General features: G+C 41.0%; 2 protein-coding genes across 29 annotated transcripts in view; one reads left to right on the plus strand and one right to left on the minus strand.

The window, feature by feature from the left end:
* FRMD7 (FERM domain containing 7) overlaps positions 1-4,169 on the plus strand; it is a 77,412-nt gene extending 73,243 nt beyond the window's left edge. For all 27 annotated transcript variants that reach the window (XM_074277701.1, XM_074277700.1, XM_074277722.1 and 24 more), the window contains 3 exons: positions 651-719; positions 808-883; positions 1,739-4,169. In XM_074277701.1, the coding sequence (XP_074133802.1) occupies positions 651-719; positions 808-883; positions 1,739-2,794 (1,201 nt within the window). In that variant the 3' untranslated portion in view covers positions 2,795-4,169. The remainder of the gene's footprint in view (positions 1-650; positions 720-807; positions 884-1,738) is intronic.
* Positions 1,250-20,593, minus strand: part of STK26 (serine/threonine kinase 26) — a 53,653-nt gene continuing 34,309 nt past the window's right edge. For both annotated transcript variants that reach the window (XM_074277723.1, XM_074277724.1), the window contains 10 exons: positions 17,745-17,975; positions 13,391-13,447; positions 9,898-10,006; positions 9,657-9,814; positions 8,269-8,454; positions 7,119-7,267; positions 6,242-6,335; positions 5,994-6,056; positions 5,775-5,911; positions 1,250-5,323 (listed from right to left, as the gene is read on the minus strand). In XM_074277723.1, the coding sequence (XP_074133824.1) occupies positions 5,299-5,323; positions 5,775-5,911; positions 5,994-6,056; positions 6,242-6,335; positions 7,119-7,267; positions 8,269-8,454; positions 9,657-9,814; positions 9,898-10,006; positions 13,391-13,447; positions 17,745-17,975 (1,209 nt within the window). In that variant the 3' untranslated portion in view covers positions 1,250-5,298. The remainder of the gene's footprint in view (positions 5,324-5,774; positions 5,912-5,993; positions 6,057-6,241; positions 6,336-7,118; positions 7,268-8,268; positions 8,455-9,656; positions 9,815-9,897; positions 10,007-13,390; positions 13,448-17,744; positions 17,976-20,593) is intronic.

Raw genomic sequence — 20,593 nt, forward strand, 5'->3', positions numbered from 1 at the left:
TCTAGAAGTTTAAAAAAAAAAAAAAAATCCTGTTTGACTAAGTTGGGGTTGGTTACGTACGTACTGGATGAGTTTTCCGTTGGTCCACCTAGGGCCAGTCCTCTCGTATTGCTTTCAGAGTGGTTGGGACATGAAATTGTCAGTTACTGATACTTGGAAAAGTATAGAAATTGTTAGCTGGATTTGGAGAAAGCAGCAGCTACTAAGTGTGGTTTACATGCTTCCAACCAATAGCATAATTAAATGCTTTCTTAACGATGCCAGGCTTTTAATTAGAGCCAGGGATTTGACCTGTAATTTCACTGTGCCAGTGCGAGTTAGTCTTCTTTCTGCAACTTAGTCTTCTTAGTCTTAAGTCCTTCTAGCTCTCCTGCTTTGCTGTTTTCTTGGGAGCTCTTCTGGCTCCTGTCTTCATTCCTGCCTCTGTACTCTGGCCTCGGCTCCCTCCAAGCCCAGTGTGCTGCAGGTTTCCCAGCCTCCCTCCAGATAACCAGCTTTCTCTCTGATTTCTATTTTCTCATATATGTAGGTATCTTTCCTTCAATGTAACAGTGAGTGCAGGCCCTAATGCTTATGTTGACTGTGTATAACTAAGATAATAGCGAAGCTAAATGCAATTTTACTTAAAACTGATGTCTTTGTTTTCTTAGTGGCAGGACCCAAAGGCAACTTTTGGAGTATGGGAAAAAAGGCCGGCTGAAGAGCTTACCCTTCGAGAGGTAGGTGGAGGGGGTCGGAGCCGCACTTAGGTTTCTCGGTGCTGCTATGCTCACGAGCCCCCGTGACTGTCCTGTTTTGGGATTTCAGGAAACATTACCCACCTCGATACCACGAGCGGCAGTGCAGGTCGTCCCCGGACCTCCTTTCGGACGTGGCCAAGCAGGTAAAGTTTATATCCATTGAGCATTTTGGCCCTTTTAGTGTTCCACCCACTTCTCGCAAGGCTTTTCACTGGTGCAAACACAGACACCTTTAATGGCACACTTGGCTCTTTTGGGCTGGAGGAGCATTTAGGAAGGGACCATCTGGGTACCCAGGTGGCCAAGGTTGGGGTGACTCCTCTAAAAATGAGTATCTCTTGAGTTCAAGGGGGGCCGATTTTTTCTTGCAGACTTTTAAGGTCTACCAGGAATAAAGGGTCTAGAGGCATTTTTTGTTTTATAGCTCCAAAACTCAATTTCCAAAAAGACATTTGCCGTTCCCTTGATGCACGGGGATTTGTGTCAAGTTGAATTTAGTGACATTTATTATCCTCCTTCCCTTCCACCCCCAAGATTCAACAGCCTGTACTCATTCATTATGTGGTCCATAAACTCCTCTCCCTTCATGTAAATCAAAGGCACTTGTGCACACCCAGAAGACTTTGAGTGATGAAAGAGACCTTGGAGATACTCTAATCGAATTTGGTGTCTTCCCCTTTGCTCAAAAGACAGAGGAAAGAACTAAGGCCAGAAAGAGAATGAGGAGGACTCCATGTCACGGAGTTCAATTGGCACAGAGCTGGGCTCCTGCCTCCCCGGCCCGTGGGACAGAAGGCCGAGAGACCACGGCTGGCCACTCGTGGTCCCCCTTCCTGGGCTGGCTTGTCACGTGCTTTTTATCTTTTCTGCACAAATGGTTCTGGGTTGCCAGGAGGCTTTTTGTAATCCCCCCTCCCCTCGATTCCCCTGCAAGCTTTGCAGTTTTTAAGCTGACTTCTCAAGCTTTTCCTGTCCTTCCCTCCTCACCTCCCCCCAAGGTTGAAGATATGCACCTAGTCTATGGCAGCGGGTGTTACCGCAACGCGAATGGAGTGCACGCGTCAGAACCCACGCTGGACAGCAGGAGGAGGAACTCCACGGTGGAGGTGACGTTTGCAGCCGAGTTTGAGCGCTCCAGACCGGAAGCCCACCCGACACTTGTGCACCAGTCCCAGAACAGCTCCACATTTCCTTTCATTTACCCCCAGCCTGACTTTCACGCTGACCCTGAGCCCGATGACTTCTACAGGCAGAAGAGTCCCCTCAACTCCTTCCAGATCAGCTCCAAGTTCGCCGAAGGAAACATGAGCACGTCCTTTGGGAGCATGAGAGGGGTGGCCCCCCCAAGGCAGCAGCTGACCTACACGGATCTGCCTTACGTTCCCAGTGTTAGCCAGCAGGTTGACATTGCCCCTCCCCAAGTCTTTTTTTATGTGGACCAGCCACCCCAGGTGCCCAGGCGCTCTCCGGCCATGGCCGCTTTAGGAAAGGCGGCCAAAAGAAGCCCCCGGGTTGCCAGAAGGGAGACCTTTCAGCGTGATTTTCAGGAAGTGGAAGAAGCCCTAGCCAGGACTAGCAGTGGGGACACCCCCACTGTGGGTATGGAAGATGATGACGGGACTCTGGAAGAAAATGCCTTTGAGTACAGGGCTCAAGAGCAAATCCCTAAACGGTCTCATAGCCATTCTGACATGAAAACCATCCGTTTTCCTTTTGGGTCTGAGTTCCAGCCTCTAGGGCCCTGCCCTGCTCTAAGTCGAAAAGCCGATTTCTTCACCTACATGTTTGCCCGGCAGGAGTTCCCAGAGGTCTTGAGGAGTCAGAGCGCGGCCGAACAATATTTAGGTAGCGAATCCAGCGACTCGGAACCGGAGATGCTTCACCCAGACTACTACGCTTTGTATGACAAGACGGTGAGATCCCCCATGGCCAGAATCCGTCTGTCTTCAGGTAGTCTCCAACTGGATGAAGCAGAAGAGGAGGCTTCTTTTGCTACACCTGCCACTGACTCGAGCAGGACTGCGCTGAAAGCACGCAATTATTTTTTAGCGTAAGTGGTACACGTACACTCTGTCTTACAAATACTGTTCTTTCTGGCAAATTATTTTCAACCTTCTTCCTCCTTGCAAAGCAACCTGGGTCCCCAGTGGAGCTATTGCTCCTGCCCCTCCCCTCCTTCTCTCTGTTGCCGCTGGGGGAGAAAGAAAGGGATTTTAAAGGTAGGGGAGAGATTCATGTGTTCTGCCATCCCTAGCTTCAACTTGATAATACTTTTTTTTTTTTTTTTTTTTTTTTTGGGGGGGGGGGAGGGAAGGTGCCTAGAGTATCATTTTAAATGGAGGTTGAGTTCTGTCATGTTGTTGGCCCCATCATTCTACCTTAGGGTTAGTATCTGACACTGGTGAACATGGCTTCCTCAAGAGGTAGGTGTTGATTTGGGTTGCTGCCCATTAGCAGCAGAAGCAGCAGGATGACTCTCTTTTTGAGAGATTCTCCCCTTGTCTTAAAAAGAGGTTTCTGCTCGAGACTCTTTGTTCCTCCAGTGAAGTGTCTTTCTCAGTTTCCCTTTCAGTAAGCTTACTGTGCGTTTATCACCTCTCTCTCACCTTGTAACTCCTCTACTGTCATCTGGATCTCTCCACGTAAAGCCCATTCCAAGAAGCTCCACTATGTGCTCCACTGTTAAGTGTCTGGTTGCAGTTTGGCAGCCAGAGACTCTGGAGGAGAGACAGGTAATCGTTCCCCGCCACAAACACGAACAGTACAAGTCACGGAAGTTTACGGAATTAAAATATTTATTTTTGTAACCTCCCCAACAGGGTGAAGGAACATACACTTTAAATAGTAAGACTTCATTAACTACACTGATAACGCACGTTACTAGTTGAACTTTGTAAAGCTTCAGATAACTGTGTTTATATGACTTGTTTGCTTATACAAAAATATTTTAATCCAGAACACTCTTGTTTTCAAAAATGACCTCCAGACTTATAGATAGAAATTGTAAGTAATTGAGTTTCAGTTACACAGCAGGTGAAAATCTTAACAGAATCATTTCTTGAACACAAAAACAAGGAATGAAAAATATTGTTTTATACACTGTAGGCACCATTGAAAAGAACTTATCCTTGGTATACAGAAGAACACTGCACTTTCCCACTCTCGGGTGTCTCGGATCAAAAAAAAGAAGCCAGTGGCCACTTTGACTCCCCAGACCTTCACACCTTCCTTCTTCTTCTATTTGGCAGATAGGATATGCAGGTTCTTAACAAGACTTGTGCAAAAACAAGATTGTGCAGATCCAAATGATACAAGAAACACAGAACCTTTATAAAAAATAAATGTACACCAACAATCCCACAAGTACTGAAATTCAGCATAATATACATACTGGATCCGTAAGTACCATAAATACAAAAAAAAGAAAAAGCAATTGTATCACCTTACCTATTTTTTGGGAGGGGAAAAAGTACTCTACTCCACTGGAGACTACTTGGGGGAAAGAATACCTCTAACTCAGTTATTTGCATACTAACAGGAAATATATATTCAAAATACCCTTTCTGAAATTATGAACAAATGATGGTCATGGACAGATTGAGAAAACAAACATTTCACGAGCCACCTTATTAACCCCCATACACACACACACACACAAATAATGCTGGTGGGACTTCTGCTCATCTACCCGCTGTCGCTGCTGGGGAGGAAGCTCCCCCTGAACCTAAGCTTTGGGAACATTGTAGGGAGATGGACAAGCCTGCGTTTCCAACGGTATGGTAAAAACCTTCCCTGGCTAAGCGGTATTGCTCTTAAGTTTCTAGCTGTGATGGACGATAAGACTTAAAACATGACTCGAAAAAGCCTGTTCTACGAAAGATGATGTTTGTTGATGTGGCTACATGGAGCAGCTGCAAACTACCTTACTACATTATTGCTCTCAAATGAGGGGGAGTGGGGAATCGGTGAGTCGTTTGTCCTGGTCCAGAAACAGAATGGGGTACGCGAGGACAAGTGCACCTTTTCATGCTTTGCCTTTCCTGGTGCTACGCAGGTGAGCGCTGCCTAGAACCGTCTCCCTGCCGAGACGGTTAGATTGTTTGTCTCTGGGGGGTGGGGAGGAGAGGAGGAGCTGGTTTGGGAAACTTCTTGGGGATGACTGATAAGTTTCACTCATAGTTGCTATGACAGACCTGTATGTTTCAGCAGTGTGCGGTTAACCAAAGAGCAAAATCCTACTATTAACTTGCGCATCCTATTAAAAATAATTATGATGCCTAAAAGCAAAACTAGAGCTCGACATTTACCAGAATAAACATAGATGATACTATGATATTAAAACCTCTTTACAAAATCATCTCCTGAAAATATAAAACCATATACGCCCTCACAAAATAGTTGAGTAGGTGCTTCCAAATCCTTCACCATCACTATGCTGCAAAGATCCAAAAGGCACATGGGAGCTCATGAGCTAATAAGTAAGCACTGCCAAGCTTGAAGTTGTCTGGGTGGATTTCAATGGAGCTGGATGTAACTGAAGTCAATAATGGGAAGTTTCTTAGGATGAGTCATTAACGGAAAACCTATGAATTTAAAACAAAAAACAATTAAAAACAAAAATTGGAGTCTGTGTTACCAATTAATTGATTCTACAAGCTGCTAAAATTTTTTTAATCTGATGGGTTGTAGAAATCAATGTTAAAGCTACGGTTATTTGCCAATAACACACAGGGTACCCAGGATCACACTCCACTTCTAGGGGAGGCAGCAGTCTCCATTTTGATTCATACCTCCTGGATTTAAAGTGTTCCTTCTGGTTAGAATTTTAGTTGTGGAGATGGTCAACAACTGTTTGTAAAATGCTAGCTAAAAATCATTTCTTGGTTGGGAAGGAAATTGTGACTGTGTTTGTGACCAATTAGTCTGCTAGAGCCAAGGAATCAAACTGGAGGAAGAAGACAAGAGTTTTTCAAGAGTGACTTGAAGGTAAAGTTGTTATTTGTAGACAAGAAAGAGCTTACCCAGGAAACTTACTTTTGAAACTTCTCAATTAATTTCTTCACCATCTTATCCGTAATTCCAGGACAGGCAGTTTCCGCCACTGCCATACTCTTTTCAAGCTCTTCGATCGCTTTTGTTCTGCTTGCATTACTTGTGTCTTGCTCTTTCAACTAAACAGCAGAGACCAATGATACTGTCAGGTTCAAAAGAATCTTGCAAAGAGCACACCATAGAGAATGAAACAGTACTTACTTCAGCAAATACGGGTGTGATTATTGTAGACAAGCAGCTCAGTGTTTTGGCAAGATCTTGTTCCTTTAACATAAAGATCAAACAAAACAGACGAGAATGATTTGTTACAAAGGGAATCTTGCCTTTTCTCCAAGCGCAGGGGTTTTATTGCCACCTCCCTAAGCTCAGCTCCTGCTGTAGCCACAAGCTATTCAAAGAGGTGCTCAGCAAGACTGACTCCTAGGGGTAGGAAAAGACCATCTACGTACCGTTCCGTTCTGGAGTTTCTTTGCATCAGGTTTCTTCCGAACAGTAGTGAAAGTCCATTCGGGATGAGAATTATTTTCCTTGCTGCTGCATTCCCTGAGACAGGAAAAAAAAAATGACCTTTTGCTTTTTCTTTGTCAACAAGAATGCTTTATCCAGTAACTGTCAGTAAACGATGCTAATGAGAGAAGATAACCAGTTAGCCCCCAGAGAGGTCTCCTTTTACCAAACTTAAGTGTTCCCTTGCCTGCATTGACTTGTTTTAGTTAGTGAGATTCAAACTGACCAGTTGTTAGATATACTCTATGGTACTACCTTTGGAATCCTTAAAAAAAAGTTGAGAACAACATCATGGGTGTAGGAATCAGAGATTTAGATAAAGAATTTCAATGGCTTTTATGCCCATCTTGTCAAAGAAAAATGATTATTTTGGTATAGCTAAACACAGACTGTTCTAAAACTAATTTAGAAATTTTATGAAAATACTGAATCTATCTTACCTGCTCAGGTGAGATGGTTTTTATATATGTATGTATGGATACATATAGCTATATACAGAAAATGTTTAAAAAAAAAATAAAATCCTGACACAATGTCAATTATGCAAACTCCGTAGGAACAAACTGTAGCAATTGCTACAGGAGGTAAAAATGGCTGAGATTAAAGTACAGACTTAAATGGGGCTCCATTCAGGTAACTTTTTAGGGGCTGATTTTGAGATGGCCTTAAGACTATTTCCTTTTCACAATCAATCCTGGAGACCAGAAGCAGATATTCAGGTAAATAAACAGATGGCCCAACAGTCAGTGTCGCTGCTGATTTCAGAAGACTTTCAGAGTGACCCTCCAGTCCCAGGTTAGTAACTGAGCAAACACTTACGAGTCAGAGGCGTCGGAATCTGATTCGTCATCGCTATGGCCTTCGGCTTTCCACCTCTTGAACCGATCGATCAGTTCTGTCAGGTATGATGTCTTCTTGGCATTTTTAATAATGAATTTGTGCTTTAGCAGTTCTTTAGCTGTCGGACGCTAAGTCAAAAATAAACGATGCATGAATATGTATATCTTTGAATTATTGATCATGTTGTGAATAGTTAAGCTAGAAAGCTTATGTTGTGGGGATGACTAACAATTTTGCAGCATAGAAGCTAATGGTACGTTTGAACAGAAGCTTATTAATTTAGTATCAATTTGAAACGTCAACTTGTACACACAAAGATGACTTTACTAGCTCACCTGCAAAGGGTTAGGGTTAGGCTGGGCTCAGGAATTGAAAACAAAATCTCATTTAAAAGAGATTTAGGAGTTCAGATACTGCAAGTTCTATGGGCTTAATTGTTGTTCACAGAAGTAGTGAGCGTTGTATCAATATGAATAAGTAACATGTTTAAATTTCAAGTTGTATCTGCAAACTGTTACTTTTTACTTTTTGATGCCAGGGGGAAAAGAAATACATCCTCCAGCTCACTGGCAACCACTACGCATGGTGCAGTGGAAAGATCATTGGCTGGCTCTGGAGGTAGGGGATTCTAGGTTCAAATCCCAATTGACAGTGTCCACGTGGTAAGCTACCTTCTCCCTATATGGAAAATGGCATTAGCCTTTTTTTTTTTTTTTTTTTTTTTTTTTCCCTGAGGCTGGGGTTAAGTGACTTGCCCAGGGTCACACAGGTAGGAAGTGTCTGAGACCAGATTTGAACTTGGGTCCTCCTGAATTCAAGGCTGGTGCTCTATCCACTGCACCACCTAGCTGCCCCTGGCATTAGCCTTCCTTTAAGATGACAAACTAACCAAGCAGACTAAACTCATTTTATTTTATTTTATTTATATGATAAGCTACGCCTTATTTTCCAAGCTTCCTCTCTCCTGAAAGAGAAAGGAAGCAAGCTAAGAACCATGAGACAGAGAGGCAAGTAGGGGAACATTGGACGGTTTCTTGTGTATCTCATTATTCGTGGAGGAGGCGACATTTGGTACATGCATACATACATCCTTTACCATTTTGAACTTCAGCAATCAATAGATACTCACAAATGATGGATCCTTGTTCAAACACGCATCCGTGAACTCTTTAAAGGGCTTAGTAAAATCTCCCAATAGAGTTGGCGGATTATTTTTTGGAATCAGGAAAAGAACTCTCATGGGATGCATGTCAGAGTTGGGTGGCTCTCCTTTGGCTAATTCGATAGCAGTTATTCCTAAGGACCATATGTCAGCCTCAAGTGAGAAAAGAAAAAAAAAATACAGCCAATGCTTAAAAGGCAACATTCTTACATGGATACCTTTCTTCTTTAAAAACTCTGTAGAACAGACAGGCTGAGGTGGTAACTAGAAAGTCACATTTATAGTTTGGGGCCCTCTTCTCATTGGTGACTGCATTTTAGGAAGGACTCCAGCAATGTGATTCTCCTCTAGCAAGTGTAGAGATTTGTTGGATTGGTTTCTCTACCACTTACAAGATGAATGGCTTTCTTAGCCCATTTAGAATTCTGGGAAAACTTACCAAGTCAGGAAAAGTACTCAACTACCACTGGAGCTCTAAGTAGGTGAGTGATTTTATATGGGGGTGGGGGGTGTGGCGTGGAAAGCCAGTAATCATGGAGGAAGACTAACTGATTCCCTGGAATGGAGGAGACTCATGGTAAACATCTGATCCTGACACAGAAGTGAGAGCTACCAGGTAAGAATCCTATTCAGGAGATGTACTTTCATGTCCATAAACACTTTACTCACCACCTACTAACACACTCAAGGTACTCTGCTAGACCCAAGGGTTTTATAAAAACAAAAATATAAGTTCTCGCACTAGAAATGAGAGATTGGGAAAGGTTTTCTAGAAGGGGGGGTGGGGGTGGGGTGGAGTCAGCTGGGACTGGGAAGAAAAGATAAGGAGAATGTTCTAAGAATGGAATGTGAAAATGAAAATGTCCAGAATAGGGAGATGGAATGTCTTGTTCAAGGAACTTGAGGAGGAAGGGATAATGTTTAAGAAAACCAGAAGGGTGGTGGTGGGAAGGGGGGGAGCAGATTACGTAGCGCTTTGAATGCCAGAGAATTTCATATTTGATCCTGGAGGTAAAATAGGGAGTATGACATGATGAGGCCTCTGCTTCAGATCACTTTGACAGCTGGATGGCTTGGAATGGGAGGGATTTGAGGCAGGCAGGCTGCCCCAGCAGTAACGTGATAAGGCCCTCCAGATGAACATTTAATATCTGCAAGATGAATTCCAACTTGGGAAGCAGGGCAAGTAGGGGAGCTAGGGCCTCAGCTCAGTAAGGTACCACCTCAACCTGCCTTCTTCACATACTAGCATCCGGACCAACTAAGTGCCACAGTGGTTCTGGGAGCCAGGGTCACCGAGATTTGCATCTATCCACTTATAGCTAAAATCACAATGGAAACGGGGAATGTCTTACTTTGGAGTCATAAGCAGATTGCTGAATAACTTCAGGGGCCATCCAGAATGGGGTTCCCACAAAGGTGTTCCTTTTAATCTGTGTATCTGTCAACTGGCCAGCCACTCCAAAGTCTGCAAGCTTAACGTCTCCTTGCTCTGACAACAAGACGTTGGCAGCTGGAAAATGTCAAAGTCCAAAATGAATTACCTTCCTCAGAAGACATCCATTCTTAGCAAGTTTGTACTGAAGTTTTGCCCACCTTTTATATCCCTGTGAATTTTCTTTTCGGAATGCAGGTAGTCTAGACCTTTCAAAATTTCCTTGAGCATGGTAGCTATCTGGAACTCATCAAATGGGCCAGCTCGAAGCTTAGGGGGCAAAAAACAACACGTACACACACAATACACAAAGGTTTGGGGAAGAAAAAAGCTTAAATTAATCATTGAGTTATCTTTGAAATGAAGGAAATGACACAAAAGCTGTTTCACAATGTTAAAAACACAGTGTTTAAGAAACATGCCTGAAACTTTTTTTAAAAAGGAATTTCAATAGGACAAGTAAGCCAGAATAGGTCTTAAAATAAAAAATTTAACCTTGAAAATATGAGAGGACTTACCAGACCAGCTGTTCCACAAGAGTTTGAAGTAAGTATGCTTCAATAATGAAGGAAACTTTTTCATGTGGGGGGAGGGTAAAGATTAGCTATTTACATGCTGCTGCAACAGTATTATATGGGAAGAATGCTTTCAAATCCTACAGCAAAACAATCTCAAATGATGCGAGTTCTATGGGCTCCTGAGACTGACATTAAATGTTAACATTTAACTTGTTTTAACACTATGTGGAAACGGTAACGGATTTGGAGACAGAGGATCTGGGTTTCTTCTTTCCTTTATAGGGAAAAGGTCAGATCAGATAAATGACCTTGACTTCCCTTTCAGGCTAAAATCATAGGCCCTGTTAGTCTTCCCAAATTCAAAAATTCTGACTGGTACACAATCTTACAGCACAAAGTAGAAAGTTGTATGAAATCATGCAGAGTTCAGATCTTCCATGAAGATATAACATGTCCTTCCCTCTCTCCCCATCCCTTGTACTTCCCTTAAGCAATTGGCTTAACTAACACAAGGAAAGCAATCATTTGAGTTTCAAGCAGAATTTGTAATGGAAGATCTGCAAATCTTTTTTTCAGTGAAGTTATTTTAAAAGTCTGGTACCCCATAAAAGTACAAACAGTGAAGTGTACAATCTTATTACAGGAAAGGGTGGGAATGTCAAGACAGGGCTGAGGTGGAGCTCTGTTTGCTGTGGGGAGGGCAGAGGTGGTTTAAAAAAAAAAAGCCCCTGGCTGCATGAAGGGATTCATGGTTCTCTGGCACCTTGTGTACTTCATTTGAAATGAATGCCACCTTTATAGTCAATGAAGAGCACTTTTATGTTAAACTTGAATCACTTGAACATGCTTCACACTAATAGACTTCAGAATTTCCAAAATTTAATTTTCAAAACTATGAAATCCTAGGGAGAAGAGTTTCTATTTTATTATGCAGTTCACCGGGTGGGAAGGGGAAAAAGTCCCATTGTAATCACTGATAGCACTGAAATGTCCACATTCAAGGCCAGGCTTATGAGAGAAAGGACATTAAGGGGCCTCTGAGCATGTGCTTCAGGGGAATTGGAGGAAGCCAGTTCATATAATGTCTTATTATTGATCACTTTGGGAAATTTACACAGAGCTAGCTGAAATCAGTATCTATGCAGCGTTTGAAAAAGGATGGTCCTGGAAGACCTCTAATTTGAAAGACTAGAATCAATTTGAGAACAAGGTATAAAACATAAGTTAACTGTGGTGCTCATGGAAACTCAGCTCTGGGTAAGTCACACACACACACACACACAAAAAAAAAAAAAAAAAAAACACCACACCTCTGTTTCAATCTGTGGGTTATTGACAGACATTTCCTCCCCATTGAACACAAGTGAATCTTTTTTTGATGAGTAACGACCTTATCCTTCACCCCGGGCTCTGCTGCTAGTGAGGGTACAAATGGTGAGAGAAGGGGAAAATCCTGGGATACACCACCATTGAGCCAAGTTATGAGGAAATGAGTGCACCTTGATCCCAGAGTTTGGTCTCATTTTAAAGCATATGTCTGGTCCCTCCAGATCTTACTGCTTAGACTCTGGAGGAACACCTGCATTTTACAGAAAAAGAAACTTGGGCCTACACACTTACTACAGTAGTTGACACAAGTAGTGCGTATTAGAGCTTAGATTTTTACCTGGGGTGTTTGCTCTTCATAGCAGATTCATTCTTTCAGCTCCTCACTCTATATCATTTCCTTTCTTTGTACTCTAGAATTTTATCAGGGTTGAAACTACTTTACCTCTCATAGGAAGTAGAAACTTCAGTAGTGTGAATTGTGCCCCCAGGAACTATCTGGTTAGTATCCTCCTTTGGAGTTGGAGGCTGAGGAAGCACTATGAGGCTCTATTCTTTGTATGCCCCTTTTTCCCCTTTGTGTTATCCTTGAATGCTTTTCAGCTGTGCAATCATAGCAACCTTAGCTCCTCTCCCAATGTCCCCCCCCCCCAAGTTGTATTTAGTTGTAGCCATAGTTATATCACTCTCATTTTGGATGCTTAGGAAGAGGAATGTAAAGTACTCGTATTTGAAGGATGGAGAATATAAGAGGATTCAGTAACTTCAACAGGGTCTGCAGAGTACACTGAAGTCCAATGTTCCTTGCACTACATAGGTAGCATACTTGCAAAGGCCTCCTGTGTGTGATGAGGGAAAAAAAAGAATCTTTCACATTCAGAGATGAATAGAGGGAGGGTATCCAAGGTATTCAGTTAGTATGGAGGGGAAAGAGATTGTGGGGAAGAAGCAACTGTGCAGATTGAATTTGGGTAATGATTGTGATGGGTAAGGAGAAGATATATAGTGAAAGAGAGAAATCGAGGGGATCACAGGAAGAGAGGGTCAGAATTCAAGATTACTCAAGAATGAGAAGGATATAGCAATGGAGAAGTAGATTAAGAGTAAAGGGAGTTGAAGGGGGTTTGTGAAAAGAGATTAAAAAGCGTGAAGGTGAAGAAAAGAAAGAAGAAGCATATTGAAGAGAGAAGACGAAGACAAAGCTCAAGCGCTCTCTCTCCTCTCTCTCTCTCTCTCTCTCTCTCTCGCTCCTCTCTCTCATCTACTCTCTCTCTCGAGCTCTCTCTCTCTCTCTCTCTCTCTCTTCTCTCTCTCTCTCTCTCTCTCTCTCTCTCTCTCTCTCTCTCTCTCTCTCATCTCTCTCTCTCTCTCTTCTCTCTCTCTCTCTCTCACTCTCCTTCTCTCTCTTCTCCTCTCTCTCTCTCTCTCTCTCTCTCTTCTCTCTCTCTCTCTCTCTCTCTCTCTCTCTCTCTCTCTCTCTCTCTCTCTCTCTCTCTCTCTCTCTCTCTCTTCTCTCTCTCTCTCTCTCTCTCTCTCTCTCTCTCTCTCTCTCTCTCTCTATCTCTCTCTCTCTCTCTCTCTCTCTCTCTCTCTCTCTCTCTCTCTTCTCTCTCTCTCTCTCAACACTCCTCAAAAAAAAAACCCCTTTTGATATTCTTCAATAAAAATATTTTCTTCATTCAAAATACTTACTCTTTGCAGTTTTTCTTCCCGACGTCGCGTTTCCTTACCTTCCATGTCCTTTTTTTTTTTTTTTTTTTTTACAACAAATTAATTCACTCTTTCGAAAAAATACTTGCTCTATACTTACAAGGTCCAGTGCTGATCCTCCACCCAAATATTCCATTATAATCCACAGCTTCGTGCCCTGTAAAGAACATGTCATTTGCAGATTTGTACACTGCATCCATGAGGTCTACTAACATAAATACACTTCTTGCCCCAATTTCTTTTTAAAAATTCATACCAACCTGAACAACAGAGAAGGATCAGGTATCTATCCATAAGAAACTGAACAGCAGATAACACTCTGAACTTATTTTTTAGAATAAACTGAGAAACAATACTCTATTCACAAATCAAAAATATCATGCCTTCTTAGAACAAAAAGTATTAAAATATTAGTGAGCTAACAACACAGAACATTCACTGGAATAAAAGTAGGTATTTTAAAAATGCTGAAACTTTAATACAACTGTTTTCATTAAAATATAATGGAGGTAGATGGACACTTTTGAAATTGTTCTGAAGGCAGCTTCTGTACACTTTCAAGGACTTGAAAAAGTTGATGATGCTAGCTAGTTCTTCATTATACCTAATTTAATTTCTAAACTTCTATCTTTTCTTTCATACACACACACAGCACCTGTCTAGCTCTCCATATAATCATGGATATTTTTTGGCCTTATACAGACAAAGGGCAAAATTCCTCCATCCCCAGCTCTCTAACATAAAAAGACTTATGAGAAGGGAAAAAAGATAGTTTTAAGATCAGGTATTTGTACTTCAGATAGGTCGACATCCTCAGGGTCTAATAAGAAAATCAAAGGCCATTCAAATGCTTTAAGAACTGGAATGGAACTAAATGCTCTCTTACTCAGGGATATACAGAGGCTTTGGGTATATAATAAAGGACTTGGCCAACGTCTGAGGAGTAAGCAAGTGAGTTGAGAATCAAATTCAGGTCCTATGACTACAAAGCCATTTCTCTTTCCAGCATACCATAATTAATCCATCTATCCGTCTATCTACATACACATACGGGAGCTCTTAATCTAGAGTCTGTAAACTTTCTTTTTTTATATTTTGCTGTGTTTCAAGATAATTGTGCTTCCTTTGTAATCCTGTTCTTCATTTTATTTTATGCATTTAAAAACAACATTTTGAAAATCTCCACTTTTTAGAACACTTCTTAAAGGTTCTCAAAGAAGTATAAAAAAATTGCCTAAATTTATCCCTACTCACACCCCACTTCATAGCTGTACAAATCTATGTTATTTCTTTCTAAAAAAAAACAAAAAAAATTCTGGAACTTTTTCAGTCTTTTTCTAAGGGAAATTGAAAAAGGACATTCTTTAGGAGGTAGAGTGAAAAATATTTCCTTAACATAAATAGAAAGCTAGAGGCGATTTTAACAACAAGTAGAGGCATGACTCAAATTACATTTAATGCCTGAGTGAACCTCACTGAGATTTACATTGAACTAGAAAAATACTTTAAGATGATGAAAGATACCTCCAGTGTGATGAGATCACATGAGAAGAGTTGACTAACTTCAGCACTCTTCATAAAGGCTAACTTTGTCAGTCAAGAAAATTGACAATGGACTCAAATTTAAGAAAAACATTGTAGTTATACCAAAGTGTTTATGTGGTTTCTGCTTTCGTTTTTTAAGATGGAGTTACACAGTGATCTCGGTCAAAATAAATACCTACTATTTTTTTTTACATGTCCAAAGAAGTCACTACAACTTTCTAAGAACATATACTTATATACACACACACACTCTCCTTTCCTATTTATGATGAAATATTGGTTATTCAAACAAGCTTCATCTAACGATGACTTTAAAAAATACATGTATTACTTGGGAAATAATCAGGATTCCATGTGTAAGAGCCTCGGATATTGCCAGAAAGAGCAGTACAGGCCATGTGTAGTATATCTATTAATAACACAGCTCCCAGTCTTAAGTGACACTGACTGACCCTACTACTCTAGACTAATGTTGAGCAGATAACACAAAATAAAAATATATACCCAAACTACAACCAAGATATCCTTAGCAGATATACATTGGACAGAAATTGATAAGGTAAGAAAGCCAATCACTTAAACTGACAGAATATGAAAGCAAAAAGTTTGCTATAAAAAGAGTATGCAAGGCATAGGAGAAAGAATATCGGACCTCCAGACAGGAGACCTAAGTTCTGGGACGTTTATTTTAAGTAAATTTTGTCATTTACAAACTGGGGGAAGTACTGTTCATATTACCTATCCACATAGGGTACTGGGGGAATAACTGAGGTGTTATCATGATCGTGAATAGCAATATGCATGATACAATATAAATGGATTTAGGATTAAAATTAATCACTCTTGTCATCTGGATATTCCTGTAATGGCACGATGAAGCAAATAAACGCTTTAGAAGTGCTCTTTGACGTGACGATTATTTAATGTAGCTCTTTAAAAATATAGTGGAGGAAGCCATTTTGAATTGCTAGAGGGACTTGGAGCACTTGGAGTATAAAATTTGTAGGAACTCTTTCAAAACCAGATTTCTTTAATTCAGAAAATATCAATCAGATATCCAAGGTAAAAAGAAATAACTAAGAGCTCCTTTTCCAGAAGACTACAAAAATAAAAACCAATAGGAATAGAAGCTTTTTCAACACAAACACCGACAATCTGTCAGTGTAATATAGGATGCCCTGTCTGAAATAGGTTTTGTTTAATATTTTCAGTCAGATCCAGAAATATAGCAGAGGTTTGCTGCTATTTGTTCCCAAGTGGGACTAAAGGTCTAGAAATAGCAGAATTTAATGCAGAATACAGAAAACAAGTATAAAGCAGCCTACAAGCAAACCTCCTAAGATAAGAGAGAGCCATGAAGCTCTCTAAAAATAGCAACTGCTTCATTTAATCTATTTGGATACAAAGAAATGCTTCAGTGAATTATGGTAAAATGGTAAGATGTACATACAAACTAGTAACACAGTCATGACTTCCATTTTGAAATAAATGCTGAAATTCAATTCTTTTAAAGAAAGTTTATACTGTACCACTATTCTCTTCTACTGTTATGTAATCTATTATTGAGATAAAGTGGACTTTATAAGAAGTAATGAATTTCAAATGGCTTCTTTGAAAAATGACTACTAGTGATAGGATACCCAAATTCTCTACACAGTACAGAAGGAAGAAGAACAATTTGCCTTCAAGTTCTAACTCAGAATTGGGGCAAGCCCCTCATGCTTTTTGAACCTTGCTTTTATAATTAATAAACTGGAGGGCAAAAGAGTGTCCATTCTGCCTGCAAACCAATCTTTTAAAGGAATTTTGTGTGCCTGAATAGTCTTACACTAATTAGGACAAAAACAAAAGCCCAGAAGGATAGTTTTTAAAGGTGGATAAGGTACTATTTTGAGGAAATCCCCTTTCAAACTTTGAGTTCCTATGGTATCCATCACATTCCATATTGTATCAAAATTATTTGTGTGCTTTCTTCTTGTTACCCTATTAACCTGGCATCTCCATTATAGCAGGGCCTGAAGCTGCCTCTGCTCTGTAGCTTTCCCAGTACCCACCAGATCATCTTTAAGGAGACTCTCAACATTCACTGAGAGATGATAAAAACATCTTCCCAAAGTCATAAGAGTGTAAGCTTTGACCCCTATATCTCTTTTTGCAGTTCATCTCAGCCCAAACACAAAAGCCCTCCATAAAAGTCATGTCAGTCAGTCCGCTGCACAATGGAGTGAAACAAACCTCTCCTACCTAGATGTTAAAATCATTAATTAGCTCCTTTGCGCTACAGGGAGATACCAAGATAAATAGTAATGATCCTTTCCTCCAAGAATCTTATGATCTTGGAGAGGAGAAACAAAACTTCTCTCCCCACCAAATTCCCTGGGTGGCAAAGAGGTAACAATGACAAAGTAAAGCTGTCATTCCTTCAAAGCAGTCCCATAAGTGTTGGCAAGACTGTTACAGAAAGCTCAGAAAACCATGGGATTTTGTGGCTTTTCTTTTCAAGAGACCAACCCAAACTTCCTGATGGTCAGTACTATCCAGGAACCAACAAAACCAGAAAATTTTGCTGTTTCGGGCGGTTCCTGGGTCCTGCCTTATTCCATCAAATTTGTATACGATATCTTTGTAACCTGAGTGATCCATGTAAACATAAAGATCTAGCCCTTTCCTGGAGCTGCATTTGCCCAAGGGTCAGTTTCATTTTCAGTCCCATGTGAATCCAAAGTTTAGATGCAGAAACTGAGCCCCAAGCTGGAGTCAGGATACAGCTGTTAAATCCAAGAGCAGGCTGTTTGGCATCACTAACTGTACTTGATGGAGCCCACAGCTGCCAAACTTTGATTTAAAGCATAGCCTTTTAGAAAAAGAACTATAATGAAAATACCTTATGACTTACATAAAAACATTACCTTTAAATAGGATCCATAGTATTTTGTTACATACGAACTGTCACATTGACTTAAAACAGTTATTTCTTGCTGAATGTCTTCTATTTCATCTTCTGCTTCCTCAAGGTCTATGATTTTTATAGCAACCACTTGCTGGGTCCGGTTATCAATTCCTTTAAAAACTTCTCCAAAGGAGCCTTTCCCAATGCGCTCCAATTTGGTGAACAACTCTTCGGGATCAGTTCTCTGATTCTAAGGAAAAAGAAAAAAAAATGAGTTAAGAAAGGGAAGAGAGGAGATAAATTCCTTCACTCTTTTAAGTATCCATGATTTTGTCAACGTGGATCCAATCCTCCACAGATACAAAGTGCTTCCCATTTAGCAGAGTCTTCATGACCTGCTGCAGTTAAAAAAAAAAAAAATCACCCTTTGACCAACCTTCTGATTAGGGCTTTCTCCAACAGCCAGGCTGGACCTCAGGCATCACATACTCATTATCCCCAGCCTGAACTTTCCCCCTCAGTAGGCTGTCACAGGTAGTATCTACTTGAGATTGCTTTCAAATATTAGCCAGATCTGCTGCATATCGCAGTTGGGGACCCAAGTGGGATTTTAGAAGATGGTTCAAAAATTGAGGAAAATACATAGAAAACAGTTGTAGAGAGTACTGACTGCATTCAGTTTGTCTATTTTTCTGGATATCCAGTTTTTTGACCTTTGACTGGTTTCCTGGCCCTTGGCATTGGACAAACTCTATCTAACCACGGCCAGCGTGTGGCCTAAACATACTGCTCCGGCTAGGGGCAGCGCCCCCAGCCGAGATTCCATCGGCATTCTAAGTGACTCACCAGCCATCTTCAGCAGGGCTGTTCTCATCTACTGCTTCCCCACTATGGGAAGCAGACTGCCTCCACTGTGACTTTCCAAACACCTCCCAATGATACTTCATTACCCCCTCCAATTCTCTCTATCTATCCTCAACTCCATCCTGCCCATGCCTACCTCTAACTCTCACTACTCCATTTGTTATTCACATTGAAGTTTTCATTTCAACCACTAACAAGCTTCCCTTCACTTTGGAGGGCTTCCCCTGCATGCTAAACTTCCACTTCATCAATCTAGCGACAATATCTCAGCTACACAGAGTGATGATCATACCCTAGATGTCCACATCACCCAGAAATATTCCCCTTCTGTGATGAAAAACTTTGAACATTCCTCTACTTGAATACAACCTATCATTCTCTCTCCAGATGCTTCCTCCTTCCTAAACCTTTTTCTTTGTCCTTATCAGAGTATCTTTGACCCCTCCGCCTCTCATTACTTTTTTTTTTTTTACTAGTAATGTTCTATTTCCCTTTCCTCCCTTCTCATTTGCTAAGCTACCATTAGTCAATTTAACCCCTCGTCCTCTATCGTTTAATCTTTCATCCTATTACTTCTTGAAACCTGAATTACTCCCACCACACCATCTCCTCTCCTCTGACTTGTGGGCTTAAAGGAACCAGACAAAGTCATACAACCAAGATGACTGGATTCATGACAAATTTATGATCTCAACTCGGCCTTCACTGCAACAAGATAATCTCTGTAATCTTCCCCAATTGACTTTATATTTTGTTCTTCCCAAAGGCTCTCCCCCAGACCACCTGCTTTATCCCCCAATATCAGGTCCTCCCCTCAGACTTTTTAATAAACACAAGAAGCTATTTACCATAAGCTCCTGTTTCATATTCTCTTCATCTCAAAACTCTAATGGTGCCTTTCCTGCTGCCTACAATCATGGGCAAGTCTCCTGAGGATCCTTAAAATACCTTCACTAAATATCCCTTCAAGCTGTTGGATGGTAACATCTCTTCTCTTTCACATCGAAACTACTAGAAGAAGCACTAAGTTGCCTCCATTTCCTCTCCTCTGACTTACTTCTCAGTCCTTTGCAATCTGGTTCCTAAACTCATCATTCAATTGAAACTGCTCTCTCCAAAATAAGGAAAACTTCTCTGAATTGCCAACCTGGAGGGTCTTTACTCAATTTCACTTTTTTGACCTCTTAGCATTCTGACACTGCTGACCACCGGTCTTCTGTGAATCCCTCCTAGATCGCCTCCTATTTATGACAAATCATCAGTCTCCTTTGCTAATTCATGCCAACTTGAGATCTTCTCTCCTTTCTCTATCTTCTCTCAGCAAGCCCCTCAGCTCTCATGGGTTCAGGTATCACCTCTTAATAAATAATTCCCAGATGTCAAGATGTAGACTTCGTTTCATTCTGGAGCTCCCACTCTGCATTGCTAACTGCCAACTGAACATTTCTTTTTTTAATTATAGCTTTTTATTCTCAAAATATATACATGTGCACTTTTCAACAGTCACCCCTACAAAACCCTAATTTTTTTTTTACAAATCCCCCCACCCCCTCCCCCAGTCCAAAAGTGATATGTTAAACAAGTGCAATTCCTCTATACATATTTCCACAAATATCATGCTGCATAAGAAAAACAACTGAACATTTCCTAATGGATGTGCCGCAGACAGCTCAAAATTAGTATTTCCAAAGCAATTCTCTCTTCACATCTTCCATTTAGCAAGCCAAAAACAAAACACAAAAAACCTCCCCATTACCATAGATGGCACCACCATCCTTTCAGTCACCCAAGTTTGCAAGCCTCAGCAGTGTTAGCCTCAACTTCTCATTCTTCCTCGCTCCACACAGCTGGGCCACTGCCAAATGGGGCTATGTTATCACCATAACCTCTCGTATCTATCCCCATTCTCTCTACTCTCGTAGCCCCCACCACCTTAAGTCAAGGCCGTCTCAACTCTCACCTGGACTACTGCAAAAGACTTCTAACTGGTTTCAACAGGCTGTC

This window comes from Sminthopsis crassicaudata, chromosome X (genome assembly GCF_048593235.1).
Source record: "Sminthopsis crassicaudata isolate SCR6 chromosome X, ASM4859323v1, whole genome shotgun sequence".
In the NCBI taxonomy this organism is placed as follows: domain Eukaryota; kingdom Metazoa; phylum Chordata; class Mammalia; order Dasyuromorphia; family Dasyuridae; genus Sminthopsis; species Sminthopsis crassicaudata.